The following is a 27,999-nucleotide window of genomic DNA, read 5'->3' as shown; positions in this document are numbered from 1 at the left end:
GTGACCCGCCCGCCTCGGCCTCCCAAAGTGCTGTGATTACAGGCGTGAGCCACTGCGCCTGGCCGAGATCTTTTCTAACAAGATGCCCGGTATGGACTCTCCTTCCTGTACTGGTAAGTCGCAAGGACTTTTGTTTTCTCTTCTTTACCCAAGTTTGTAAAGAGATTGCCTCCTGGGGAGGGTGAGTGCTTAGGCCTGGGCCTGGGGCTGCCCTGGTGGCCTCCCTCTCCTCTATCTCTCCATCTCCCCCTCCCCCACCCTCCACATTTTTATCCCTTTTTGAAATCACTTCGGAGTTTCTACCATTTTTGTTCATTTCTTTCCCAGGCGCCAGCCCCCTTCTGCTCTGGTGTGCTGTTCTTCTCCAAGTCCAGGCCTTCCTCTCGGGGTTTCTCACCGTTTCCCCACGGTGCTTTTACATCTGCCGGCAGCCCTGGTTTTGTCAGCTCTTCATGGCTTTCTGTGAGGGCTTCCTAAATACAGCAGAGATGTCACTGGTTACAGACATTTTCTCCCAGTTTGTTGTTTGCTTGCCTTTCGTTTTATAGTTTTTGCCCTACAAAAGTTGATGTATTTTTTCTTTGTCTTTGTGGGCTGATTTTGGGCTCTAGGGAAAGGAGGAAAGGCCTTCTTTCCTCCAAGATACTAATTAGTTTATTAATTCTTGTTTTGCTCTATGACTTTCTTGGCTTCATTTTTTTTTCTTTTTCTTTTTTTCTGGTCTCAAACTCCCGACCTCAGGTGATCTGCCCGCCACAGCCTCCCAAAGTGCTGGGATTACAGGCGTAAACCACCGCACCTGGCTTCAAGTGGAAAGCTTTAATTTTCTTTCTTTTTATGTTTTTATTTCTGTAGAGATAGGGTTTCGCCATGTTGCCCAGGCTAGTCTCAAACTCCTGGCCTCAAGCAGTCCTCCCACAAAGTGCTGGGATTACAGGTTGGAGCCACCACACCTGACCCGAAAATTCTTTTTTTTTTGGAGACAGAGTCTCACTCTGTCACCCAGGCTGGAGGGTGCAATGGTAGGATCACCACTCACTTCAACTTCTGCCTCCCAGGTTCAATTGATTCTCCCTCCTTTCCACTTCAGCCTCCTGAGTAGCTGGGACTACAGGCGCATGCCACCAACCGGACTAATTTTTTTTTTTTTTTTTTTGAGATGGAGTCTCGCTCTGTCGCCCAGGGTGGAGTGCAGTGGCGTGATCTCGGCTCACTGCAAGCTCCGCCTCCCGGGTTCACGCCATTCTCCTGCCTCAGCCTCCCGAGTAGCTGGGACTACAGGCGCCCGCCACCACGCCCGGCTAATTTTTTGTATTTTTAGTAGAGACGGGGTTTCACCGTGTTAGCCAGGATGGTCTCCATCTCCTGACCTCGTGATCCGCCCGCCTCTGCCTCCCAAAGTGCTGGGATTACAGGCGTGAGCCACTGTGCCCGGCCTCTTTTTTTTTTTTTTTTTAAAGCAGAGATGGGGTTTCACCATGTTGCCCAGGCTGATCTTGAACCCTTGGGCAAAAACGCACGTCTTGGCCTCCCAAAGTGCTGGGATTACAGGCATGAGCCACCCTGCCCTCCCTGAAAATCCTCATATATTAAGCCAAGAAAAGGGGGATTTATTGGAAAGAGGCTGAGGTTCCTCATTCAGTCAAAGGACGTGTGGGCAGCCAGCCTGTAGCAGCTCTGCTGGGCCTCAGGTATTCCCGGGGCGGGGCGGGAACGCTGAGGCGCATTCTTGTCTCTGCTCGTCTTCGTCTCAGCTGCATTCGCTCCCACCCACGTGAGAAACGAGGAATGAACATGGCGGCCCCTGCATCCAGGTTTCATAGCTTGTGGCAGCAGAGACAGACTGCCTTCCTGAGTTTTGTTTGAGAACATTCCCAGGGAAGGGACTTTCTTTGGCCTGGCTTGGGTCAGGTGTCTTCCTGAGACCAGTCCACTCTGGCCAGGGGTGAGCTGTCTCCGTTCCAGGCAGATCCTCTGGGCCCACAGGATTGGAGACGGGCAGTTCTCAGAAGAAGGGAAGGTGCTGGAAGATAAAGCACCCATGACTTCGTGTATTTCCCTCATACAGGCTCGCGCCTGTAATTCCAGCACTTTGGGAGGCCGAGGCGGGTGGGTCGCCTGAGGTCAGGAGTTCGAGACCAGCCTGGCCAACATGGTGAAACCCCATCTCTACTAAATATACAAAAATTAGCCGGGTGTGGTGGTGCGGCCTGTAGTCCCAGTTACTCGGGAGGCTGAGGCAGGAGAATCGCTTGAACCAGGGAGGTTGCAGTGAGCCGAGATTGCGCCCACTGCATTCCAGCCTGGCCAGAGAGGTAGACTCTGTCTCAAAAAAGGAAAAAAAGAAAAAAAAAAAAATACAGGTCTACTACACCTCCCTGCTCTGGTTCAGCTGAACCTACTTCTGTTCACAAATCAAGAGCGGGTCTTTGTGTGGAGTGGAGAGGGGGCCCTCCCCTGGCCAGCCTGGGGATATTTGTGCTGTGAGGGCACTGAAGGCAGAGGCCGCGGCCTGGCAGCCTGGCCGCTTGGGGCAGCTGCAGCTGTTCCGCGCTGCTAGCCAGAAGCCGGCAGGCGACGGGAGTGGCTTCCTGTTGAGCTGAGTTCTTTGGGTCTAACTTGGAAGTCAAAGCATCCCGGCGTGTGTGTGTGTGTGTGTGTGGGTCCATGCCTGTGTCTGTGTGTGTGTTTATGTGTGTGTGTTTGTGTGTCTATGTGTGTATGTCTGCATGTGTGTGTGTGAGTGTGCGTGTGTTTGTGTGGGTCCGTGGCTGTGTGTGTGTCTGTGTGTGTCTGTGTTTGTGTATCTGTGTGCATGTGTGTCTGCATGTGTGGCTGCGTGTGTCTGTGTGTGTCTGTGTGTGTGTGTCTGTGTGTGTGTCTGTGTGTGTAGGGGAATTGTCAGGCAGCCCATTCAGGTTCTGGGGAATTTTCATTATGAAAATACGAACCATCAGCCCTGGCTAGCAGGCCTGTGCCTGACTCCACTAACTCGGCAGGAAGTCTCAGCCCCCGAGGCAGTCCTCACTGTGAGCAAACCAAACCTAGACAAAGACGGTGACTGAGCGTTGCTCCCAGCACTGGCAGGAATGTACTGCTGTGACATGGGAAGTGGCAAGAGCCCCTTCCGGGAACTCCTCCAGCATGAGGAGCAAGGCAGCAGGTGCAAGCCCCTGGGATGCACTGGTAACTCACAAGTTGCAGCTCCAGCCCCTGGCTCTCGGGTGAATGCGGTCTATGCGTGAGGCCCATGGCCACTGCATCCATCTATGGGCTTAGCCATCCAGGAGTGAGGAGTTCTACTCACTCTAACCCCCCACCCATGAGCACCTCTCCTATGCAGGTTGTTGGCTCAAATGTAGTTTTGTTAACTATTGCATTTTATTATGATGATTATTTTGAGACAGAGTCTCATTCTGTCCCCAGGCTGGAGTGCAATGGCGCGATCTAGGCTCACCGCAACCTCTGACTGCCTGGTTCAAGGGGATTCTCCTGCCTCAGCCTCCCAAGTAGCTGGGATTCCAGGTGTAATCTCCCGGCTAGTTTTTTGTATCTTTAGTAGAGATGGGGTTTCACCATGTTGATCAGGCTGGTCACGAGCTACTGACCTCATGATCCGCCCACCTCAGCCTCCCAAAGTGCTGGGATTACTGGTGTGAGCCACCGTGCCCGATTAAGTTTTCTATTTTTGGTAGAGACAGGGTTTCACCATGTGGGTCAGGCTGGTCTTGAACTCCTGATCTCAAGTGATCCACCTGCCTTGGCTGCCCAAAGTGCTGGGATTACAGGCACGAGCCACCTCGCCCAGCCCACTAGTGCATTTTCTATGTTGTGGGGTATGTGTGATGTATTGTTTATACATGATGTAGTTGTGGTGCTGAAGTTGAGGATTTAGCCCATCATTTGGAGAATGGGTGGAAATCAGACCTGAGTGAAACTGCTTAGAGCAGGCGACACTGGACTCTGGGCTGAGAGTGTTTTTTTTTTTTTTTTTTTTTTTGAGACTGAGTCTCGCTCTTTTGCTAGGCTGGAGTGCAGTGGCACGATCTTGGCTCACTGCAAGCTCCGCCTCCTGGGTTCACGCCATTCTCCTGCCTCAGCCTCTCGAGTAGCTGGGACTACAGGTGCCCACCACCATGCCCGGCTAATTTTATTTTTTTTAATTTTTAGTAGGCACGGGGTTTCACCATGCTAGCCAGGATGGTCTCGATCTCCTGACCTCGTGATCCGCCCGCCTCAGCCTCCCAAAGTGCTGGGACCACAGGTGTGAGCCACCACGCCCAGCTTTTTTTTTTTTTTTTTTTTTTGAGATGGAGTCTTGCTTTGTTGCCAGGCTGGAGTGCAGTGGCGCAGTCTCAGCTCACTGCAACCTCCATCTCCCAGATTCAAGCGATTCTCCTGCCTCAGCCTCTTAAGTAGCTGGGATTACAGGCACTTGCCACCACGCCCAACTAATTTTTGTATTTTTAGTAGAGACGGGGTTTCACCGTGTTAGCCAGGATGGTCTCGATCTCCTGACCTCGTGGTCCGCCTGTCTCGGCCTCCCAAAGTGCAGGGATTACAGGTGTGAGCCACCATGCCCAGCCGAGAGTGTTTTTTTGAAGGACCCTTGCCATAATCACTTTTTTTTTTTAATTCCCCCAATCATTTATCCTTTAAGTTACAAACCATGCAATTACACTCTAAGTTATTTTAACATGTATAATGAAGTTATTATTGACTATAGTCACTCTGTTGTGCTATCAAATAGTAGGTCTTATTCTATTTTTTTGGTACCCATTAACCATCCCCACCATCCGCCTACCCGCCCACTATTCCCAGCCTCTGGTAACCGTCCTTCTACTCTCTATGTCCATGAGGTCAATTGTTTTGATTTTTAACTCCCACAAATAAGTGAGAACATGCGATGATGGTCTTTCTGTGCCTGGCTTATTTCACCTAACATAATGATCTCCAGTTCCATTCATGTTGTTGCAAATGACAGGATCTCATCCTTTTTTATGGCTGAATGGTGCTCCATTGTGTATATGCACCACATTTGCTTTATCCGTTCATCTGTGTTTTTCTTTTTTTCTTTTTCTTTTTTTTTAAACAGTTTTTTCTCTTGTTTCCCAGGCTAGGATGCAGTGGTATGATCTTGGCTCACCATTCATCTGTTTTTTAAAATTTTATTTATTTATTTACAGATGAGGTCTCACTATATTGCCCAGGCTGGTCTTGAACTCCCAGGCTCAAGCAATTCTCCTACCTCGGCCTCCCAAAGTGCTAGTATTATGGGCCTGAGCCACTGCACCCGGCCTATCCACTCACCTGTTGATGAACACACTTAAACGTTGCTTCCAAATCTTAGCTATTGTAGTGCTGCTAGTTCTCAGCTAGTTCTAGTGCTGCAACAGAGGAGTATAGATACCTCTTCGATATACTGATTGCCCTTCTTCTTTTTTTTTTGAGGTGGGGTTTAATTCCTGCTGCCAGGCTGGAGTGCGATGGAGAGATCTCGGCTCACTGCAACCTCCTCCTCCCAGGTTCAAGCGATTCTCCTGCTTCAGCCTCCCAAGTAGCTGGGATTACAGGCATGCGCCACCATGCCCAGCTAATTTTGTATTTTTAGTAGAGACGGGAGTTCGCCATGTTGGCCAGGCCAGTCTTGAACTCCTGACCTCAGGTGATCCACCTGCCTCGGTCTCCCAGGTGATCCACCTGCCTCGGCCTCCCAAAGTGCTGGGATTACAGGCATGAGCCATTGCGCCCAGCCTGATTTCCCTGTTTTGGGGCGTATACTCAGCAGTAGGATTGCTGGATCACATGGTAGCTCAATTTTTAGTTTTTTTTGAGGAACCTCCGACCCGTTCTCCATAGTGCTTGTGCTAATTTACATTCCCACCAACAGTGTACGAGGCTTCCCTTTTCTCCACACCCTCACCAGCATTTATTGCCTGTCTTTTGGATATAAGCCATTTTAACTTGGATGAGATGGTATCTATCTCATTGTAGTTTTCATTTGCATTTCTCTGATGACCAATGATTCTGAGCACCTTTTCTTATACCTATTTGGCATTTGTGTGTCTTATTTTGAGAAGCATCTTTTCAAATCTTCTGCCCTCTTTTTGATCAGATTATTATATTTTTTTCCTCATAATCACTTTTGGAAGCAAGATTTCAAGTTTGAATCCTGCTGGGGAGGATAGAGTGAATTTATATTAACTGTATTAATTTATATTTCATATATTTGTATATATTTCAGCTCTAGCAGTGAGAATGGCATCATGGCAGGCTGTTTTGGGAGCTAAACATATAGGAGAAGCGGGCTGGGTTGGTAGAGGGTAAAAGGTACCAGACATGTGGTGTCAGGGCCTGCCACACCCACTATCCATCCTAAACGAGGCAGTCTTAGGCCAACCCCATGACCCTTCTTCAGTGTCGGCACCCCAAGCCCTCAGAACATCAGGCAGTAGCAACGGGAACAAAAGTGCTGCCTCTGCAGAGAGAAGCCAAGAAGTTAGTCTGGGGCCAAGACCATGGTGAAATGATGCACAGGTGATGAGAAAGCAGAAACTACACAGTAGAAAGGGGACATGCAAAGTAGGGGGAATGGGCAGTGCTGACGAAGTGAGAGGAGCAGAAAGCGGACAGAGCGGCGGAGACAGATTAGGGGACAGGCTCTGGAGCTGCCTTGGCCTCTGACACTGGTCTAGTAAGTTCCAGTCCATGTGCAAGACTACAGGAAACCTAGGAGAAACTTCATTTTTTTTGTTTTTTGAGATGGAGTCTCGCTCTGTCACCGAGGCTGGAGTGCAGGGGCACGATCTCGGCTCACTGCAACCTCTGTCTCCCAGGTTCAAGTGATTCTCCTGCCTCAGCCTCCCGAGTAGCTGGGATTACAGGCGCCTGCCACCATGCCCAGCTAATTTTTATGTTTTTAGTAGAGACGGGGTTTCACCATATTGGCCAGACTGGTCTTGAACTCTTGACCTCAGATGGTCCACCTGCCTTGGCCTCCCAAAGTGCTGGGATTACAGGCGTGAGCCACCGCATCTGGCCGGAAACTTCATTTTTTTGAGATAGGGTCTTGCTTGTCACCCAGGCTGGAGTGTAGTGCAATCATAGCTCACTGTGTCCTTGATCTCTTAGGGTCAAGCAATCCTCCCACTTCAGCCTCTTAAGTAGCTGGGACTACAGGCATGCACCACGACGCCTGGCTAATATTTTTGCTGTTGTTGTTAATTTATTTTTGTAGAGATGGGGGTCTCACTGTGTTGCCCAGGCTGGTCTTGAACTCCTGGGCTCAAGTAATCCTCCAGCCTCAGCCTCCCAAATAGTTAGGATTACAGGCATAAGCCACTGTGCCTGGCCGAAACCTTGCTTTTCTGACAGATCTGATTCACCCTAGCTACAGATTCCATAGCACCTGTTTATTTTTATGCTTCTCACAGTCTGGCATCACTGGCTGTTGATAGGTCTCTGTCATTAGATGATAACTCCTTGAGGCTTGTTTTATCCATCTCAATAACCACAGAACCCGGCCCTGTAAGGGGGGAACTTTGTAGGTGTCCATTGATGTTTGAATATATATTTGCATTTATCACAATTCTTGTCCCAAGCCTTGACCCAGAAGCTCTGGAATAAGCAGCAGCACAGATTTGAGAGTTAGTCCATGTACCAGCCACATGCAAAGAGGTGAGCTGAGTCAAAGAGACCCAGAAAGGGAGTCTGAAATGGAAATTGTGGGGGTGATAAGGCAGCAGTGGAAACAGAGGCTTTACACATGTGTGGGAAATGGACAAGGAGGACACTTTGTTCTTTGGTGTGTCCTCGCTTGTAACATGGAGGCGATTATGACCTACCTCTTAGGTGGGGGAAGGAGACCCAAAGGTGATGGACCTGAAAGTGTTTTGTGAAGGGTAAAATAAACACAGGTGTACGAGATCAATAGAGTTGATTGATAAGTCTCGTGCATTATTGCCAATCTACTTGTGTGACCCTGGATCCCGACCTTAGCGTCCCCTTTCATGTATTCAGGACAGTGATCATTGCTTTGCTGGACTGCTGTGAGGAAGTGAGATGTAAGCAGAAAATATGCTTAGGGCAGCCCCTCCTACCTCACGAGGAACACCTGGACAGTTTCCTAAAAATACAGATTCCTGGCACCCTAGTCCCGAAATCATAATTCTCTGGGAGTGGAGCCTAGGAATCTGAATTTAAAATAAGCACCCCCCCGCCCCCCGGCCAGGTGATTAGAATGGTTCAAGAAGGCTTTAAGAAACACTGAGGCCGGACGTGGTGGCTCACACCTGTAATCCTAACCCTTTGGGAAGCTGAGGCAGGAGGATCGCTTTAGGCCAGGAGTTTGAGAGGCCGCAGTGAACTATGATGGTGCCACTGCACTCCTGTCTGGGTGACAGAGTGAGATCCTGTCCCCCCAGCCCCTGCAAAAAAAACAAAAAAACAAAAAAACGAGGCTGGGCGTGGTGGCTCATGCCTATAATCCCAGCACTTTGGGAGGCCGAGGCAGGTGGATCACGAGGTCAGGAGATCGAGACCATCCTGGCCAACATGGTGAAACCCCACCTCTACTAAAAAATATAAAAATTAGCCGGGTGTGGCGGCATGCACCTGTAGTCCCAGCTATTCCGAAGGCTGAGGCAGGAGAATCGCTTGAACCTGGGAGGCGGAAGTTGCAGTGAGCCGAGATCATGCCACTGTACTCTAGCCTGGGCGCCAGAGCGAGACTCGGTCTCAAAAAAAAAAAAAAAAAAAAAAAAAAAGAAAAAGGATCTATTAAGGTGTCATCAGGGGTGTGTGTGTGTGTGTGTGTGTGTGGGAGAGTAGGATGGGGAAGATGGTACTATCATCTGTGACCACAAGGTGGCAGCAGGGATAGACAAGGAGAAACAAGTCTCCCACTGGTGCTCACACCCAGAGGGGCTGGGCATGGGCAAACCTGGCGATCACGTTGTGGAAGGAGGTGGGCCCTTTACATGATCTCCTTTGCTAGATGGAATCTCTGTACCGCAGGGCTAATCCCCTGTGACCACCTGTCTCTTTATCAGGTCTTTATGGAGACTGTTTTTTGCCACTCTGCCGGCAGGAAAGGCATTGTGAGCTTGGGTGGTGATAGTGTGTGTTCCACATGGGTGAGAATGGGAGGCAAGGGGTATGTCACATCCCCAGATGTGTTCATGAGGCAGGGTCACCTACACAGGGCAGCTTACTCAAAGGACAACAGTGCCTGCTGAAAGCAGTGTCTCCCACCCCCTGCTACTAGGATTGTGGTTGTAGGTACCTCTCAGGAGAGGCTCACATCTGTGGCTGGGGAGCTGGCCAAAGACCAGGCAAAGGACGCTGGGCTGGGGTGAGTCAGGAAACACAGGATGGGGCAGCTGCCTCTGGAAGCAGCCAAAATGTCCCCAGCTGCAGCAGGGGTGAGTAGAGGATTAGGTGACAGTCCCCTAACAGCCCGGAACTAACACCCTCCTCCCCCTCACACAGGCACCCTGGCCTGCCCCCTCCAAGCCTGCCAGAGCCCAGAATAACCCTGAGAACCAGGCAGCAGGATGGCAAGGGCTCTGCTTGGGGTCCTGCTCCTCTTGGGGCTTCTCGGTATGGACAGAGGCTGGAGGGGCAATTGGACACACACAGATACTGACATAAAGGGACTGGGAAGACAAACACAGAGACCAAGATGGAGACTGAGACGCAGTACTTGGTTCCTGGGCACAGTATAATTGGCTTAGGAGACAGATATTGATAATACACAACAGCCTCAGAGGCCTGTGAGGACCCAGGGGAGGCAGAGGGGAGGAGAGGTGCTCCAGCCTCTTCATTGCCAATGACCCTTCCTTCTTGACCCCATCGCAGGCAGAGGTGTGGGGAAGAACGAGGAACTGCGTCTTTATCACTATCTCTTCGACAACTATGACCCAGGAAGCCGGCCAGTGCGGGAGCCTGAGGATACTGTCACCATCAGCCTCAAGGTCACCCTGACGAATCTCATCTCACTGGTAAGTCACCCCCACCCTCATCTTAAGCCAAAAATCCCACTTCTGGCCCCAACCGCTGAGCTCTGTCCTAAAGCTCACTTCTGGCCCTGAAATCTCACTTCAATCATCCCCATCTCCCATCTGCAGAATGAAAAAGAGGAGACTCTCACCACTAGCGTCTGGATTGGAATCGTGAGTCAAATCTGGGGAACGGTGTGAGGTCTTGTCCAGGGGACCCCCTTTCCCCCAAACCCCTCCCAGGCAGCGCCAGGTGGGAGATGCAGGGCACGCGGCCTTCCGTCCCCCACCCCCTAGGATTGGCAGGATTACCGACTCAACTACAGCAAGGACGACTTTGGGGGTATAGAAACCCTGAGAGTCCCTTCAGAACTCGTGTGGCTGCCAGAGATTGTGCTGGAAAACAAGTGAGAACCGGGCCAGACGCCAGGCTGGAGGGAAGCCGGCCTGGACCTGGTTGGGGAAGGGGGTACTCCGAGAGGGTGCAGATCTGTACAAAAACCTCGGTTTCCCCGAGCCCACAGTATTGATGGCCAGTTCGGAGTGGCCTACGACGCCAACGTGCTGGTCTACGAGGGCGGCTCTGTGACGTGGTTGCCTCCGGCCATCTACCGCAGCGTCTGCGCAGTGGAGGTCACCTACTTCCCCTTCGATTGGCAGAACTGTTCGCTTATTTTCCGGTGGGAAGAATTACTCCGAGGCCCGGACGATTATGGGAGGGGCCTTATGGGGGCGGGGCCAACCGGGAAGCACCGCCCTCGGGGCGGGGCTTCGCGCTGGAGGCGGAGCCAGGCGTAGGCACGGGGGTGGGACGCTCCAGCGCGGCGGGAGGTACAGGTGGGAACAGAGGCGCGCCGGCTGGGCTTGGGTGAAGGGGTGAAGCCTCGCGGCCCCGCTAGATCCCAGCTTCCAGGGCTGGGCCTGAGGCCGGGGCCCAGGTCAGAGCTTGTGCGGTGGGCTCCCGGCCCTGGCTCCGCAGCTCTCAGACGTACAGTGCCGAAGAGGTGGAGTTCACCTTTGCCGTAGACGACGACGGCGAGACCATCAACAAGATCGACATCGACACAGAGGCCTATACTGGTGAAGCCCCTGCCTGCTCAGAAAAACCCGCTTCTAGACGGGGTCCAGAGAGGGGACTTCCAGGGTGGGCTTGCCCCGGACCAACGACACTGGAGGATGACTTCCACAACTGGGTTTAGCTTACCCCTGTCCTGAAATCATTCTCGATTGTTACTCTAGTCCTGCCTTCTGGCTTTCCATACCCTCAACGAGAATGCCCTTTTCTGCCCGTAATTGCCCCCATCCTGACGGCCCATGACCCTGGTGCAGGCAGCCGCAGCCTCCTCTTCAGCCCCTCCGACAGCCAGCTGACCGTGCCCCCCTCCCGCAGAGAACGGCGAGTGGGCCATCGACTTTTGCCCGGGAGTGATCCGCCGCCACCACGGTGGCACCACCGACGGCCCAAGGGAGACTGACGTCATCTACTCGCTCATCATCCGCCGGAAGCCGCTCTTCTACATCATTAACATCATCGTGCCCTGTGTACTCATCTCGGGACTGGTGCTGCTCGCCTACTTCCTGCCAGCGCAGGGTAAGCAGTGGCCCCGAACCTACCCCCAAACCCGGGCTCGCTCCCGGGAGGCGGGGCCCGCTCTCACCGGCTCTCCCTCCAGCCGGCGGCCAGAAATGCACGGTCTCCATCAACGTCCTGCTCGCCCAGACAGTCTTCTTGTTCCTCATTGCCCAGAAAATCCCAGAGACATCTCTGAGCGTGCCGCTCCTGGGCAGGTGAAGGCGGAGCCCCCGCGGGGGCGTGGCCAGTGTGAAGGGCGGGGCCGGGGAGGTTGTCGTGTGGGGGCGTGGCCAAAACCCAGAGACTCCGGGAAAAGCTCTGGCTGTCTCGCCCCGCCCTGGGCTTTATTCGGACGCTGGGTGGGGCTGGTACAGGGATGGATTCCCTGGTCCGCTGTCCTCACTGCTGCTGGACGTCACCTGGAGGTCTCCTGCGTAGCTCTGTTGGGGGACGGTCCGGCTCAGTGCCTCCCTAGCCCCGCCGCCTCTGGCCCCTAACTCACCCCGCGTCCCGAGCTCACCGGTTCTCCGGGGGTTCCGAGGCCTAGCTGCTGTTGCCACTGTCGCAGGAATGAGGCAGACCCCTGCAGACCCCATCCACACAGACATAGCCACGCTCCCTGGACTAGGAGCCGGGCGCCGGCGCCCACCGCAGCCCCAGCTTGCCGAGCCCCCTGCCCTGCGGCCTGGGCTACCCGGCTCAGCGCTGCACCCGGATCCCTGCCGTCTGGGGCTGGGCCCGCGCTGCCGTCTAGTCGCCGCGCCTCCTGCTGCAGCCACAGGGTGGAGATCTGCATTGGGGGCACAAGGGTTAGCGGGGAGGCAGAGGTCCTTGTTCCCGCTGCCCGATCGCCGCGTATCCTGAGCCCCCCAGTACCCCACCTCTAACAAGGTGGCGCCGAAGCTCACGAGGCTGGCTGTGGCTTCTCTTAACACCAGCCCCAGGGTGGGCTTCGGGGCAGGCAGCATCCCCTGCATCCCCTGCATCCCCTGCATCCCCTGCAGCTTCGGCTCCGGTGGCTCCAGGGACTTCAGCTCTCTGAACCTCTGCTCCAGATATTCATGGGCTGCGGCCACGGACAGTTCCAGGGAAGACAGAAGCGGGGGCTGGAGGGCCACCTGGAGAAGGAGCAGAGCAGTAGAGTAGCAGGGCAGGGGTCACAGGGGCGCACAGGAGACCTACCCAGAAGGTCTCGAGGTGCAGCCCTCGGCGGGCGTAGCCTCACCTCGGTGGAGCTGTGGAAGTGGTAGATCCACATCAGGGTGTCCAGGGAGCTGGGGGTCCCCTTCATGGCCGCCACAAGTGGTAGGACGGGAGAAGGGCTGGGGGACGCGTCTGTCGTCGTGTAGGGGGCGCAGCTGGAGGGCGTAACCAGCCCGTGCCAGGAGAAGCCGTGTTTGTGAGGTCAGAGAGCGCGCGGCGCCTTAGGTAGCTGGGAGGAGCTGTGATGTCACGCATTCCGGGCTCCTCAGGTTCCTTATTTTCGTCATGGTGGTCGCCACGCTCATTGTCATGAATTGTGTCATCGTCCTCAACGTGTCCCTGCGGACGCCCACCACCCATGCCGTGTCCCCGCGGCTGCGCCACGTGAGCGCGGAGGGGGCGGTGCGGCCCCGGTGGGGGTGGGGCTTCGTACTAACCCCGCCCCCTAAGCCCCGCCCCTGCCCCAGGTTCTCCTGGAGCTGCTGCCACGTCTCCTGGGCTCCCCGCCGCCCCCCGAGGCCCCCCGGGCCGCCTCGCCCCCAAGGCGGGCGTCATCGGTGGGCTTATTGCTCCGCGCGGAGGAGTTGATACTGAAAAAGCCACGGAGCGAGCTCGTGTTTGAGGGGCAGAGGCACCGGCACGGGACCTGGACGGGTGAGCACAGTGGCCCGGCGGGCCGCGGGGGGTGTCTGCCACGGGGGAGGCTCCTAAGGCCCACCCCGGTGTTTTCCCCGCCAGCTGCCTTCTGCCAGAGCCTGGGCGCTGCCGCCCCTGAGGTCCGCTGCTGTGTGGATGCTGTGAACTTCGTGGCCGAGAGCACGAGAGATCAGGAGGCCACCGGCGAGGTGGGACGGGAGCCAGAGGCGGGTGGAGCGCGGCAGAGGCCCCCCACTATCTCCTATGCCGTTGGCTCCTGCAGCTGCCTCTTTACTGACTGTGCCGACCCTTCCCCAGGAAGTGTCCGACTGGGTGCGCATGGGGAATGTCCTTGACAACATCTGCTTCTGGGCTGCTCTGGTGCTCTTCAGCGTGGGCTCCAGCCTCATCTTCCTCGGGGCCTACTTCAACCGAGTGCCTGATCTCCCCTACCCGCCGTGTGTCCAGCCTTAGTGCGCCCCGACTTCAATTTCCCACCCCTCTCCAGTAGGAAATTGATTTTGAAAAAGTAGGCTGCCGCCACCACGGCCTTATGATCCCTTCCCCCTGCTGATCAATCTGCATTTTGTGAACTTCACAAGAAGAATGGTGTGTGCCCACTCCTTGGCGTGTAGGCCTGGCCGCAGTCCAGGGGTCAGCAGGAGGAAACGGTTCACACAGGCTCTCAGGTGCCAGTCTTCGAGAAAGCAAGGACTGCCCTTCATTCAGCCTTGCTGACTTCTCAGGCTTTCTCAGGCCCAGCCCCACGGGACTCTGGTGGCTGCCAGCTTGTGAGCTATCTATATTCATAGCCAAACAGGAGACGCCTTTGCAGGACTTGGGAGGCTGGAGCCAGGAACCCGTCTTCTTCCCTGGTCTGGCTCTGCTGGAGCGGGTGGGAACTAAACACCTTCAGTGCTGTGGCCCTCAGGCCCACAGGTTTAGGGCTGGGGCTGCCCTGGCCCTTCCACAGTCATTTCTTCCGGGCTTTCTTGGCCCAGCACTGCCCATCCCACCCCATGAAGCTCACTCATTGCAGATCCCAGCCCACCCTGTCCTCTTCCCCAGCCTGGAGGCTCTCTCTGCCTAGTATACAGGACTGACAGCAAGAAAACGCGGCCTGCGTGGTGGGAGCTGGTTGAATTGTCTTTATTAACAAACAGGATATCCAAGGCCACTACATTGAGGAGGGGTGGGGGGAGGGAGGAGGAAGATTACTTGCTGCTCACACTATATACAGATGCAAGCACGGGGGTGTGGAGAGTGAGGGCTCCCTGCTCCCTCCCCCCCTCCCTCCACCAGGGAAGGGCATGGGCTAGAAGAAGAGGAGATGGGGGTTGAGAATGGGGGGAATGTTTTGGCTGGCAGGGTCCCCCCTCCATTCCCTGGAGTTTGGGGGAAGGGGAATCATTAAAGTGCTTTCAGAAAATGAAGAAATGGTCCCTGCCCCTGGAGTGGCTGGTGACCCCCCAAAAATCTAGGGCCCAGTGACCCCCCCCAGGGTCTGGTACATTCAAGGGGGGAGCCGGCTCCCCTGACGTGCAAATAAAGGGGTCCAGGGCCCTGCCCAGTCAGCAGCAGTGGGGGAAGGGGTTCAAGCCCCAAGCACTCTCCTCTTAAATGGAGAAAAAGGGGGAGGGGCTAGGCCCACTCAATTCCTGGGAAGGGGAAGCTGTGTCCCTCCCCAGAAGCTGGGGACAGGCACAGTTTTGGGAAGAGGACATGTTGGGGAAGAGAATGGTCACGTGATCACGAAAGCATCAGGGGTCAGAGGTCACGTTCCCAGCAGGCTCCAGTGAATCAAACCAGTAAAAGCAAAAGCCCAGGGAGGGGAAAGAGGGGCGGCCCGGGAAGCCTGGCTGCAGGGGGAGAGCTGGGTCCAGTGTGGGACAGCCCCAGCCCAGGGCCCCGTCACCAGTTCATGATGCAGTTACGGTTCAGAGTCATGAAGTAAACTTGGCTGCTGCCCCCAGAGCGGACTGAGGCAAAAAACACCTGGGTGGGGCAGGAGAAGAAGTCATCAAGGGCTGGGGTTGGGGGGGGGGCGGGGAATCTCAACTGGGAGAAGGGAAGAAGGGGTGGCAGAAGAGGTGAGGGGGAGAGAGAGACTCACAGTGCCCCTCACCCGGAGGAAAGGCTGGGATGTTAGGGGAGAGGGTGTACCACCAGCCCCCTGGGCGCCAGCTGGAAAGTCCTTGGAAGCTGAAGGCAGCGCAGGGCAGTGGTAGTGGCTGACTGCCCTCCGAGCTACCAGAGGGGCCTGCTTTCAGGAAGCTGCCACCCCCATCCTCTCCCCAGAACTCTGCCCAGGGGCCTAGGGTCCTGTCAGCCGGGACGGCAGGGCTTTCAGAGGGAAGGAGCCTCCCACCTTGTCATTCCGCTCACACAGGAACTTGAGCCTCTGAGCTCGTTTGTGCATGAAGACCCCGTCGAGGTGGCCCGTCTCCACAGAGCGGATCTCAATGGCCTTCTCACCCCAGCCCATTATCTGGTTGGAGCAGATGTAGGCTGTGGGGAACAGGTGAGGGGCTAAGCAGGCTGCACCCTGGGGCCACCTCAGGGGCATGTGGCTGGGAGGGCGGCAGCTCACTCACCCACAGAAGTAGGCATCTCTCCCCACTGCAGCACCACATCCTTAATGATCCGCCCGTACGTGTTGACGTAGACACCCTCGTCCTCATAACACAGCAGCATCTCCATGCCGTCGGTGTTGGGGAGGAAGATGATGGCATGGGGCGTGATCTGGCTCTGGATCTGGGGAGAAGGAGGTGGGCTAGAGTCTCCGTGTCTGGTGCCCAGACTGGGCCATCCCACTCCCCCAGAAGCCCCACCAAGCTCACGTGCACAGGGATGTAGATGTCATAGCTGTTCCCCGAGTCGACATCCACAGCATGGAAGCCAGCACTGGAGCCATAGATGACCTTGAGCCGCTGCCCCTCCTCTACTGTCAGGTCGACCAGCAGAGGGCGGTGGGGGAGGTCGGCAAAGGACTGCAGAGAACCGGAGGCGAGGAGGGCTCAGGGGCACGGGGAGGGGCTGGGACTCCAGGTGGCGTCAGGGGCCGAGGCTGGGAGGGGCGCTGGGACTCCAGGTGGCGTCAGGGACCGAGGCTGGGAGGGGCGCTGGGACTCCAGGTGGCGTCAGGGACCGAGGCTGGGGTTACCTTGAAGGCCATGAATTTGTGATAGGGCTTGGGGGCCCAGGCATACACCTCCACGGAGCTCTTGAGGGCGATGACCAGGAACTTAATCCGCTCGTATTTCACTGGGGGCGGGAGAGAAGAGGGATACTGAGACTTCCCTTCTTGCGCCACGGGCGCCTCCCCGTGCTCTGTCACTATACTGCCCCACCCAGGCCCCAAGTCCCTGGCTCCTAAGCTTTCTCAGCCATTAGACCCACATCCATTTCTCTCTCTTCATGAACAAGTATGCGCTGGTCACTCTGTTGTGACATCCTCACCGACACGGTAGTGCCCGCAGCCCTCCATGTCCCCCACAGTGGTCCAGCCCTGCTTCTTCTCCACTTCTGGGTCATTGTGCAGAATCTTGTTCCGGAGCCAGGACAGGTAATACACCCGCAGCTTGTTCCTTTTCCCTGAGGGATGGCCAGACATACACACCCCCCATTCTCATCTGAGGCCCGAATGCCACCACCCTGGCCTCCTCTGTCAGCATACCACAACGGGTGAGAAAGTGTGGCCCCACCTTCCAGTGCCTGGACCAAGGCTGCCCTCCTCCCAGGCAGAAGACGGTGACAGCGACAAGGAGCTGAGCCCCTCCTCCCTCCCCCACTCACCACACCTGTACCTGAGATGGTGATGAGCAGGTTGAGCCCCTCCAGCACATCCATCTGCTGGAAGCGTCGCCGCCCAATGAGTCCATACACCTTCCCCTGCCCACTTCGGTCCAGCAACATCAGCCCGTTCTCCGTGCCCACCAGCAGGTTGACCCCTGCAACAGGAGCCCTTGGGCAGGTCAGAGGCTCAGCCGGGCCCTCACCTAACCAGGAGCACGGGAGCCACGCCACAGCCTCCTCAGCTGTCCCTGCCCTGGCTTACCCCAAAGGGCTGCACAGAGGATCTCGGAGTTGAATCGCTTCTTGTACTTCCGGATCTCAGGGGTCTCACTGTGGGCCCGAGTGTTGGTGGGATTCACGTTGACCACAGAGCCCTTCCTCACGTCGTACTGCAGCTGGTCGAGCCGAGTGCCCTCTCCACCCACTAGGGCTGCCAGAAGGAGGAGAAAGTGGGAGGAGGGGCTGCAGCTTCTTACCCCATCTCTTTTTACCTCCATCCCCTATAGCAGGTCTTGGCACCTCATAATACGCAGAAAGGAGGAGAAAGACAGGAGGAGAGGAGGTGCATGGGAGAGGGGGATAGAGTGCTGGACTTGGAGTCAAAAGGCCTGACTCAAGTCCCATTTCTGTCACTTGTTAGCTTTGAGTCTTTGCCCAGGTCCCCTGGCAACTCTGAGCATTTCCTGTCCTGTGGAGGGGTTGCAGAGACCCTTCCTTGCCTCTGGGCCCAGGCAGGTGCTAGGGCCCAAGGGAGAGGTCCTGTGGCTATGCTTTGCGAGGCTGCATCTCAAGACCACTGTGCTCCCCTCCAGTCTGCCCCTGGACCCCGGCCTCACAGCAGGTCTGTCCTCCTGTCCTCACCTGTGATGGGGATGCTGTCCCCACTGCCTCCAGGCTGGTAGATCCCTAGATCCACAAACATCGTGAACGAGCTCTTGCCAGGGGCCTTTACCAGCCCACGAGACTGGTACTGTGGTAGGGGGACAGCAGTCAGGCAAACAAGTGCAAGTCCAGCTGCGGCCCTGCCCCTGCTGCTGTTCCCCAGGCTCCAGCTCCCCAACTGGCACCCCCGCTGTCCAGCTCCCAGCGCTCCGCCCCATCCTCTGCCGTGACCCAGCACCCGGACCTCCTGCCCATCGCTAGGGCTCTTCTCTCCCAGCAGACCTGCCTCTGGCCCACTTACGTCACCGCTCCCATCCTTCGAGGGTGGGCTTTGGCCTTTGCTGTTCTCGGTGGGTGAATGGCTGGGCTGGACCACGTCAGGCAGGTTTGTATACCCATTGCTGTCAGCATGCAGCAGGTTCCGCTCCTCTTCAGGGGTCTACAGGACAGAGAGTAGGGTTGGCGTGGGGCTGAGGAGGGCACACACAGGTACAGGGGAGGGAGCAGAGGCTCACTCACGCGCTGGACCACCATGGTGCCGCCCCCGTATGGGGGCTGGGTCCCGGTGATCTCCTCGACGTCGTGGACCACCATGGTGCTGACGCTGTCTGTATCCCCATCGCTGCTGTGAGAGAGGAAGGTGGGGCCCCTCCAGGTCCTGCCCGTGGCCACAGAAGTGCCAAAGGCAGCAGATGGCAGCCAGAGCCCAGGCTTTTGTCTCTATTCAAAACACAACCTGCTCCACCCTCACGATGTAGCCCCTGTTCCACCGTGAGATGCTTCCCCGCATGGCATGCAGGGCAGGCTGGCACAGGGGCAGACAGGCACTTGAAGAGGCCACCCCACAACACACAGGGCAGGGACAGAGACAGGAACCTGCACCCTTACCCCACTCTCTAGAGAAGGCAGCCGCTCTCCCTCAGACTTGCCCCAAAGCCCCACCTCTCCCCCACTGCCACTTCCCCTCCCTCCCTGTGCCTTGGAGTGGGAGGGCCCCACTCCCGATGCCGTACCGGCCCCCAGGGGTGTCTCTGCTCCCCTCTGCTGGCCCGCCTTCGCCTTCCTCCTCGTCCTCCTCACTGCTTTCCACCTCCTCGCTGGACGATGAGTAGTCCATGGCCTTCTTGGGAGGCCGAGGGGCCTCGTCCAGGGTCCGCTCCTTCAGCAACACGAAGTCCTGCAGGGAGGAGCCCCGTGAGGGGCAGCGAGAAGGTGGGCCTGGGTGGAGGTAAACAAAGGGTGCCGGGACACCCCAGCAGGCGACAGGAGGGGCTCCCACAAGCAGGCCCATCTCACTAACCTCACCAATTGCTCGCTTATAGCTCTGGGAGGGGCCGCAGGGGAAGAAAGGGCCAGGACAGAGGTTAGGAGAGAGGTTAGAAAAGGTTAGTACCATGAGAAGCACCAGTCCCTCCATCCCCACAGCCCTTCTCAGTAGATCAGCGGAGACCCCACCCCTGACACCCAGCACCCTGGGGCTAAGCCCCAAACCAGGATGAGGCAGGCCACGCTGCCACCAGGCGACTCACTGCGGGCCGGCCTGGCCGTGAGCGGTGGTCATCGGGCTTGGCTTTATTCCCAGGGGAGAGCACTGGGGAGCTGTCCAGTTTGGAGGAGGCTGGGCGGCAGGGTGGAAGAAGGTGGTCACTGATGCCTGGACAAGGGATGGCCTCAAGCCCACACCCTGAGCCCCGAAAGTCAGCCCCAAGTTCCATACCCACGCAGGTCCTCCCTGTCCCTGTGGGTGTCCCAGTCCAAAGGCACCAAAGGCAGGGTCCATCCTGATAAGCCTCCAGGCCCAGAGCAGGCTGCCCAGCCCTGGCTCACATACCTCCCACGCAGTTCCGCTCCAGTGAGCCAGCCTGGGGGAGGTGCCCGTGAGAGGCCGGAAGGACGCTGTCCGAGCGTTCCCAGCCAGGGTCGCTCCTCCTGAGGTCGGGGTTACTGTTGGGGGGACAGAGTCAGGGTCAGGGAGGCAGAGTGCTCCCCTCTCTGGGGTGTGAGCTGCACTGCAGAGGGAACCATCACCGAGGAAGCAGGTGGCACAAGTGAGAGGGGGGAGTGAGTCGGGGGACAACTCTATTACCTAGAGGCGTTGGGCGGGCCAGGGGGCTGAGCAGGGGGCCCTGGAGGCTTTGGGGTGCCCCGCTCTGCCCGCCTTTGCAGATAGATTTGCCAGGCGGAGTTGCTGCGAGGTCTGTGAAGGGAGCACAGGGGTGCCGAGGGGGCGTGGGGGGGCGCTGAGGTGATGGGGCTGGGGCTTGCCCACCCCTAGGCGGGTAGGCTGGTAAAGTCCCTGTGCCCTACTCCCTAGGCTGCCCTCAGACCTCACCCAGGCGTTGCCCTACCCAGGCATTACCTGGCACGGACTGCCTGGGCTGGCCGGGACCCTCCGGCCCCACTGGTGTTAAGGGCAGTGGCGATAGATGAGGTCCTCTGAGGCACCTGTGGAGAGAAGTCCACGTGCTGCGAGCTGGCGCTGCGACGGGCACTTCTCAGACGTTTAAGCCTCACCTCTGAGAGGTGAGCTCCCCCACTTTGATGGATGAGAAAACTGAGGTTCAGGGAAGTTAGTGAATCCGTCCAGGGTTATGAAGCTGGATGATGGTGGAGCTGCGGTTCTAACTCGCAAAGTCTGCCCCTTAGCGCCCCCGAAACACCCTGGGCGTTTCTCCGGTCCCACGCTCCCCACGGGGATCGATGCCACCCCTCCACGTTGCCTCCTCAGCTGGACGGCTGACCCCGGCAGGGCAGCGCCCTAGCTCTCTCTCACTTCCCGCCCTGCACTCTTCCTCCATGTGGCCCGCCCCTTCACTGCCCTTCTCAGGACTAGCTCTCTGCTTTTCCCGGGGCCCGCAGGGCTGTCCTTACCTTCGGTGGGGCCTCGTTATCTGGGCGGACCCAGGCTGGGGGGTTCGGGCTGGGGCCAGGTCCTTCAGAGGTGGGGTCTGAATTCTGGCGGATGACAGCTCCTCGGGCACTGGGCGTGGCAGTGGGTGCGGGGATGGCAGGGTCGGGGTCAGGGGAGGCTGGGAAGGCAGCCAGGTTTCGGGTGGGCTGGTCCTGCAGGGACTGGGATCGGGGTACAGGTGCTGCATATGGCTTCAGTGGGACCCGGTGTGCCACCAGGCTCTGCAGGGAGAGACCAGGGAGGGTGGGCTGCCTGCTCCATGGCACATCCCCACCTGCGAATCGGGGTCTGGGGTGGGAAGGGACTTTAGTTGCCCCTTCCTCCATTGAAGGACAAGGGGTTCCTTGAGCCTGAGGACAGCTAAGTCAAGACAGACACAGGCAGCAAGTAGCAGGTGAGTGAGTCTGTCCACAAAGCCTGTGCTCTGTAATCCTGGCTCAGGGCTGAGCAGGTGTGTGTGTGTGTGTGTGTGTGTGTGTGTCGTTTGTGTGTGTGTGCGTTTGTGTACCTGTGCTCTGAGCAAAGCTTCCTGTGTCTTCATTAAGACAGGAGTGGGGAGAGACTCACCTTGTGCGGTCCCTCCTGGGGCTCCACCGGCCTCTGCATAGGAGGAGTCTGGGAAAGGGGTCCTGGGGGCCCGGGGGAGGCCTGGGGGATGGGGGGCTCAGGCCCCGTGCTGCCTGGCTTGCTCTTGGCCGAGGGAGAGTTCTGCTGCTTGTTCATCCTTGTTCTCTCTTCTACCTGTGATGTGAAGGGATGTCAAGCAGGCCAGCTCTTGCCTCCCTGTTCTCAAAACTGAGGGTCCCACCTGCCCTAACCACTCCCACCCTATGCTCTGTGCTGTGTGCTCCTTTCCCCTGCTCGGTGCTGTGTGCTCCTTTCCCCTGCTCTGTGCCTGCTACTGTAAACAACTACTTGTTGTGGCTCTCCAGGGCTCAGGCAGTGGGACTGCAGTCTCAGGAGGCAAAGGAGGCAGTGAGTACCTCTCGGGCCCAGGCTGGTTTGTCAGCGGGGTTCATGCCCCGACCATAATGGTACAGGGGCTTCCTGTCCCCAGGCAGGAGCTGCTGCTGCTGCTGCTGTTTCTGAAGCTGCTGCTGCTGTTGCTGCTGCTGCAGGGACTTGAGGTAGGCATGCTCCTGCTGCAGCTGCCTCTGGAGACGCTCTGACTGCCGCTGCTCCTCCAGCTGCTTCCGCTTGTACTCCTGGGCCCAAGGGTAGGGAGACAGGGCTCAGCAGGGTGTGGCCCTGGGAGTTAGAGCAGGCATGCGCTCTCTTTCCTCCAACTGCCTAGAGAGGAGATGTATTCCCTTGATGTCCTGGGTGAATCCCTTCCCTTGAAGTGTTCCCATCCCGTTCCAGCAAAGAAGCTCTGAAAAGCATCTTCCCAGAGGACGCTGAGGGACCCGTTACCAGCAGCAGGGCCTGTTCCTGGAGCAGCTGTTGCTGAAGGATCTCGAGCTGTCGCTGCTCCTCCTCTAGCCTGTGACGAATATATTCCTGGGGGACGGGGTGTGGGGTGGGGGGCAGAGGGCAGAGAAGGAGGAAGAGGCAGAGGAGGGCAGCAGCAGCGAGTTGGAGGAGGAGGAAGGGATCCGCAGGAGGAGGATGAGGGGGTGCAGGGGAAGAGTAAGAGAGAGGTAGGGGAGGGGATGGCATGAGCCCCAGGGGGGCCATGCGGCACAGATGGGGAAGAAGAGGGCACAGGGAATGAGGGGGGATGAGGAAGGGACCGGGGAGTCAGGGATGGGGTAAAGAGATGGGAATGAGGCAGGGAAGGAGGAGGGAGGGGGCCAGGGTTGGGGTTGAAGGGTGGGAGAAAACAGAGAGAAAGAGTGAAGCTAGAAAAGATAGGAGGAATCTGGGGGTGGGGGAGAGAAGGGGGAAGGGCACGGGGAGCAGGGGCGGCAGGCAGCAGGAGCGGGAGGGCGGGAGGGCAGGGATGTGGGTGCGGCGCTCTACCTGCTCGCGCTCCGCCTGCCGCCGCTCCTCCTCCCGCCGCAGAGCCTGCATGTCCTCCAGCCGCCGCTGCTGCTCCTTCTCCTGCAGCTTCCGCTGCTCCCGCTCCCGCCGCTGTTGCTGTGGGGAGAGCCAGATGGTCTTAGGAACCATACCGGACATCGCGTCAGCACGTCCCGCCACGGACAGGGAGGGGAGCCCTCCTTGCCCACCACGGAGGGTGGTGAGAGAGACCGGCTTCCGCTTGTTTCTGCAACTATACCCATCCCCAGCCAAGGGCCCGCGGGGCTGGGCTCGGGTCAACAGCCGGTAGCTGTGATGACAGAGGCTGTGAGACTGACTGCTGCCTGTGGGGTGGGCTTAGCTAGACAACACCTTCCACTCCCCACACCCCACCAAACAACAAACAAAACTCGAACTCAAAACAAGCCTCCCCGGCACTCCTAGCCTAAAATCCACCTTTGCCTGAAGTCCATATAGAGCGGGTCGTAGTGATAGCCTTTGGCCACAAGAGGGCACGAGGTGCCCGTGCACGGAAAGCACAGAAACGAGGGACCTGGCCCACTCCTTGACAAGCGCGATGCCCAGGTGGTACTTTACTTTCACGGTATTTCTGTGGTGACTTCCACAAAGTCTACCACCACCCCCACCACCACCAACAAAAGCACAAGCCCTGAGGGACCCTTACACTTGAGGGAACTTGTGCCTACTTCTGCAATGAAGTTGCCGGCACGCCTTCTCCAGGTAACACCTTGTTAGATAGGACTTTGTGGCCGGGCGTGGTGGCTCACGCCTGTAATCCCAGCACTTTGGGAGGCCGAGGCGGGTGGATCACCTGAGGTCGGGAGTTCGAGACCAGCCTGACCAACATGCAGAAACCCTGTCTCTACTGAAAAAATACAAAATTAGCCGGGCGTGGTGGCACATTCCTGTAATCCCAGCTCCTCAGGAGGCTGAGGCAGGAGAATCACTTGAACCCGGGAGACGGAGGTTTTGCGGTGAGCCTACAGTGCGCCACCGCACTCACCAGCCTGGGCAACAAGAGCAAAAATCCATCTCAAAAAAAAAAAAAGATAGGACTTTGTTACTATGCTATCTGAACACTATATTTATTTTTTTATTTTTTTGAGACGGAGTCTTGCTCTGTTCCCCCAGGGCAGTGGCACGATCTCAGCTCACTACAACCTCCAACTCCCGGGTTCAAGTGATTCTCCTGCCTCAGCCTCCTGAGTAGCTGGAACTACAGGCATGTGCACCACCATGCCTGGCTAATTTTTTGTATTTTTAGTAGAGATGGGGTTTCACCATATTAGGCTGGTCTTGAACTCCTGACCTCATGATCCACCCCCCTCCTCGGCCTTCCAAAGTGCTGGGATTACAGGAGTGAGCCACCGCGCCCGGCCTATATTTTCAAAACTGCACAAGGCTCTTCTGTAGCAGGTTTGCTTGATTATTTTTTGTTCAACAATGAGAGGGCCTGCTTTGGGGGTAGCAGGTGGACAGTGAGGGTGCTGCGGGATATTGCTTATTATTATTATTATTATTAGAGATGGAGTCTCGCTCTGTCACCTAGGCTGGAGTGCAGTGGCGTGATCTCTGCTCACTGCAACCTCCGCCTCCTGGGTTCAAGCAATTCTCCTGCCTCAGCCTCCGGAGTAGCTGGGATTACAGGCATGCGCCACCATGCCCGGGTAATTTTTGTATTATTAGTAGAGATGGGGTTTCACCATGTTGGCCAGGCCGGTCTCAAACTCCTGACCTCAGGTGATCTACCCACCTCAGCCTCCCAAAGTGATGAGATTACATTTTTTGTTAAGTCCAGCTCATCATGAAATTTGAAATCATGTAATTGTTTCAACAGAAATGCCATTCATTGAAGGCATTTTAAAACCTGTACTCCGTGGCCCTAACAGACCCAGGGGCAGGTCAGCAGGAGGTGGCACCAGGCCTGGGCCCTTTGGAGACAGCCCACCTCCTCCACGCGGCGCCGCTCCTCCTTCTGCTCCTCTATGCGCCGCTGCCGCTGGTGCAGCAGGTGTTTGATGTGTGCCTCGGGGTCTCGCTGCTGCTGCTGCTGCAGCTGCTGCTGCTGTTTTAAAGCCTCTGAGTTGCTCTTATTTTCCTGCTGGAGCCGGAGAAACTCTCGGCGTAGAGTCGACTCTCCAGGCACGTTCATGATGGAGCTGGGCAGGGGTGGCACAAAGAAGCGTTGGGGTCAGAACCCTGTTAGTTCCCACTCTCAACCCCATGGGCCCGCCTGAGTGGGTGCTTTAACTGGATCAAAGCCTCTGCCTCTGGCCACTCCCAGGTGGCCAGGAGACTTACCGTCCCCTTCTGCCCGGTCCTCAGTCCTGTCCTCCTTTCCTATTACTGCTGCGCCCCACATTCACCCCCGAATTGCTCTCTCCCCAGCTCTTGCTCAGTCATTTGTTCCACTTCTAAGCACTCAGGAATTTGGTTTCTAGGAGTCTACCTCTCTGTGCCCACCACCCCCAGGCCGAGAGTCCCCAAAGCCAAGCACCACTGTAGACCCCCCACTCAGCGATGACCCCCCCAACCCCCACTCTGCCTGCCAGGCCTACCTGGGCTCTCCTTCCTCTCCATGGCTGTCATCTTCCTCCTCGCTGCCGCTGTACTCATATTCTGTCTCCTCTGCAGGGGGAGACCACTGCAGTTAACTCACCCAGTGCCCTAGACCCCGCCGTGGACTAGGGAAACCTCGGGTGGGGATAACCAGAAGGTCTGTCTGGGTGGGCAAGCATGAGGGGCCCCACCCACTTCCTGGGGGCAATGGGAGGACAGTGGGTCTCAGGTGTGGGCCTGGACAGGGACCGGGACTGGGTCCCAGGGCAGGTGAGGTGTGGCAGCGCCTGTGCTTGTGCTCACACAGGCTTGTGCTTAGCATGGAGTTTTTGTAAGGATGTGAAAGGCTGGTCCTCCTTTGGAAGGCTGACTCAGATTGGGAGGGAAAGGAGGGAGAACCCTTCGGGGGTTGCAAGTTTGAAAACGATTTCCTTGGACAGGGAGAGCTGGGGCCAAGGAGGGGAGCAGGAAGGGGAGCCAGGAGCTGGAGCAGGGCTGGCAGAGAGGAGCCAGGCTGGAGTGTCCCCTAGTACCTGCCCCCTCCAGCCTGCCCACTGACCTTTCTCACCCCGCTTCTTCCGGGATCGGTCAATGTGGTCCTTAAGCTGGATGCGGACCTGCCGCTCCGTGGGCTGGTCCCGGATGAAGGGAAACTTCAGTAGCTGCTCCGTGGGTGGGCGGCTCAGGTAAGTCTTGATGAGACATGTGTCAATGAAGTCAATGAACTTCTTAGACCTGGAAACAGTGGTGGCTCACACTGGGAGGGTCCCCTCAGAAGGGATGGGTGCAGGAGGAAGAGGGTGGATCACTCATCCACAAGCCACCTTGACGTCCCTCCTGTCTTCATATCCCAACACCAGTCACCGCCCTCTGTCCCCCAAAATCTCTTCTTTGGTGAGATCCAAGCCTGAGCACAGAGGGCATGAAGGTGGGGATGGCCTTGTCCAGGGACCTTCCTTCCCAGAGCCCACACTCTCAGAGACCTACCACTTCTTGGACTTGAGCCTGGGCGGAGGGTTCCGAGGAATGAGGAAGAGGGCTCGCATGGGGTGCATGTCACACAGAGCTAGACACAGGAGAGATGCCCTCAGTCCCTTTCACTGTACTGGGAGCTATAGGACCCTTCCACGGCAGGGTCCCAGGACCCACCTCCTCCCTACAGCCATTCTCTGGGCCCTTCCTTTCCCTCCCCTCCTACTCCCGGCAGACTCAGAACTTACGGGGGGCTCCCTCTGCCATCTCGATGGCTGTGATTCCTAGAGACCAAATGTCACTCTACAGACGGGGGAGAAGGAACAAGTGAATATTCCTGACAACTCTGCCCTGCAAACTCTCTTCACCCACCATCCTGGCCTCTCAGGAGCCTTCCTGGGCCACACCCCTTCCTGCAGCAGTGCCCTCCAACCCATCCCATCTTCCCACCCACACTTGCCTTGCCGTAAGATATTCCCCAGCCCCTCACTGCTCACATCATCCGAACTTCCTCTGTTCCCCAGCCTGCTCAGGCCCCACGGTCCCCATATTGCTTCCTGCCCTTGGCAGCCCCCATGCTCCCAACTTTCCACTCCATACCCTGTAATCGTAGGTGGCATCGGGGTTCTCATCACAGGCGATGACCTCTGGAGCCATCCAGTAGGGAGTCCCAATGAAAGTGTTCCGTCTGCCCACGGTGCGGTCCAGCTGAGCACTCACCCCAAAATCCACTGTGAAGACACAGACGGAGGGGTCAGCATGAGGAGTCACCTCTGCTCCCTTGCCTCACATCCCTGCGAGCACACACAGGACTCGCCTGAGCCAGCTGTGGTCCTGGCCCAACCCAGACACCCCAGCACCCTCCTCTACCCCACCACCATCCTGAAGAACCCGATTCCATCTTCCCGCATCTTAGAGAAAACCCAGGTGAAAGGATCACGGACATCAGCCCAGGCAGGAGGGTCGTCAGATCCCATCTCCCCAGAGCAACCTGCAGAGCACCTGGCCCGTAACAGGTGACAGGTGAAGAGCTTCGTGAGGGATTTTCAGCAGGAGGCAGGGCGTTCCAGAAAGGGGAGGGGGAGAGGGGAAAGGGGAGGGGGAGAGGGGAAAGGGGAGGGGGAGACGGGAAAGGGGAGGGGAGAGGGGAAAGGGGAGGGAGTTGGGCCTGAGCCGCCAGAGGGAAAAAGGGGCCCCTCATTCTCTGTTGTGGAGGTGAAAGGGCCCCGTCAGCCTCAGAAGGAGCCGGCGCACCTAGCTTGACCTCAGCATTCTCTGTCAGCAGCACATTCTGCCCCTTGATGTCTCGATGGATCACCTTGTGGGCATGGAGATGCGCCAGACCCTGGGACAGGAGAGCAGGGAAAATTAGCCATGCTGTTGGATGGGGTGGGAAAGAGTAAGTGGGGAGTGAGTTGAGGGGACAAGGAACAATCAGTCTGGACAGGGCTGGGCTGAAGCAGCAGACCCTCTCCACCAGGAGCCCA

General features: G+C 57.1%; 3 protein-coding genes across 17 annotated transcripts in view; 1 reads left to right on the top strand and 2 right to left on the bottom strand.

Annotated features, from left to right (window-relative positions):
- The first annotated feature begins 8 nt into the window (after positions 1–8).
- On the top strand, positions 9–15,385 carry CHRNE (cholinergic receptor nicotinic epsilon subunit). Its single transcript, XM_054536016.2, has 12 exons — positions 9–113; positions 9,859–10,001; positions 10,128–10,172; positions 10,296–10,405; positions 10,523–10,678; positions 10,978–11,078; positions 11,389–11,589; positions 11,672–11,786; positions 13,044–13,158; positions 13,242–13,428; positions 13,513–13,619; positions 13,729–15,385. Exons 1-12 carry the CDS (start codon positions 83–85, stop codon positions 13,882–13,884), a joined length of 1,467 nt encoding a protein of 488 aa, XP_054391991.2. The 5' UTR covers positions 9–82; the 3' UTR covers positions 13,885–15,385.
- Positions 11,891–13,255, bottom strand: C19H17orf107 (chromosome 19 C17orf107 homolog). 3 transcript variants are annotated; one of them, XM_054536015.2, is made up of 4 exons: positions 12,797–13,255; positions 12,453–12,689; positions 12,092–12,361; positions 11,891–12,011 (listed from the first exon to the last, which is right to left on the bottom strand). In XM_054536015.2, exons 1-4 carry the CDS (start codon positions 12,860–12,862, stop codon positions 11,916–11,918), a joined length of 669 nt encoding a protein of 222 aa, XP_054391990.2. In that variant the 5' UTR covers positions 12,863–13,255; the 3' UTR covers positions 11,891–11,915. The 3 variants fall into 3 exon arrangements, with proteins under 3 accessions (XP_054391990.2, XP_054391989.2, XP_024090774.3); XM_024235006.3 differs by lacking the exon at positions 11,891–12,011 and having other exon boundaries at positions 12,065–12,361; positions 12,797–13,130; XM_054536014.2 differs by having other exon boundaries at positions 11,891–12,689; positions 12,797–13,177.
- MINK1 (misshapen like kinase 1) overlaps positions 14,544–27,999 on the bottom strand; it is a 67,104-nt gene continuing 53,648 nt past the window's right edge. The window contains exons 6-33 of one of the 13 annotated variants that reach the window (XM_054536011.2): positions 27,767–27,857; positions 27,113–27,243; positions 26,761–26,815; positions 26,528–26,606; positions 26,100–26,275; positions 25,540–25,609; positions 24,930–25,140; positions 22,961–23,077; positions 21,982–22,203; positions 21,566–21,739; positions 20,959–21,219; positions 20,447–20,532; positions 20,174–20,284; positions 19,919–20,031; positions 19,617–19,705; positions 19,388–19,411; positions 19,101–19,264; positions 18,607–18,712; positions 18,389–18,526; positions 18,067–18,175; positions 17,468–17,635; positions 17,217–17,360; positions 16,870–17,004; positions 16,574–16,674; positions 16,251–16,400; positions 16,005–16,164; positions 15,779–15,918; positions 14,544–15,405 (exon numbers count right to left, since the gene is read on the bottom strand). In XM_054536011.2, the coding sequence (XP_054391986.2) occupies positions 15,322–15,405; positions 15,779–15,918; positions 16,005–16,164; positions 16,251–16,400; positions 16,574–16,674; positions 16,870–17,004; positions 17,217–17,360; positions 17,468–17,635; positions 18,067–18,175; positions 18,389–18,526; positions 18,607–18,712; positions 19,101–19,264; positions 19,388–19,411; positions 19,617–19,705; positions 19,919–20,031; positions 20,174–20,284; positions 20,447–20,532; positions 20,959–21,219; positions 21,566–21,739; positions 21,982–22,203; positions 22,961–23,077; positions 24,930–25,140; positions 25,540–25,609; positions 26,100–26,275; positions 26,528–26,606; positions 26,761–26,815; positions 27,113–27,243; positions 27,767–27,857 (3,609 nt within the window). In that variant the 3' untranslated portion in view covers positions 14,544–15,321. The remainder of the gene's footprint in view (positions 15,406–15,778; positions 15,919–16,004; positions 16,165–16,250; positions 16,401–16,573; positions 16,675–16,869; positions 17,005–17,216; positions 17,361–17,467; positions 17,636–18,066; positions 18,176–18,388; positions 18,527–18,606; positions 18,713–19,100; positions 19,265–19,387; positions 19,412–19,616; positions 19,706–19,918; positions 20,032–20,173; positions 20,285–20,446; positions 20,533–20,958; positions 21,220–21,565; positions 21,740–21,981; positions 22,204–22,960; positions 23,078–24,929; positions 25,141–25,539; positions 25,610–26,099; positions 26,276–26,527; positions 26,607–26,760; positions 26,816–27,112; positions 27,244–27,766; positions 27,858–27,999) is intronic. The other 12 variants (XM_024234999.3, XM_063717959.1, XM_063717960.1 and 9 more) reach the window with 12 other exon arrangements.

Source organism: Pongo abelii, chromosome 19, assembly GCF_028885655.2.
Source record: "Pongo abelii isolate AG06213 chromosome 19, NHGRI_mPonAbe1-v2.0_pri, whole genome shotgun sequence".
Lineage (NCBI taxonomy): Eukaryota > Metazoa > Chordata > Mammalia > Primates > Hominidae > Pongo > Pongo abelii.
This window is presented reverse-complemented; position numbering and strand designations above follow the sequence as displayed.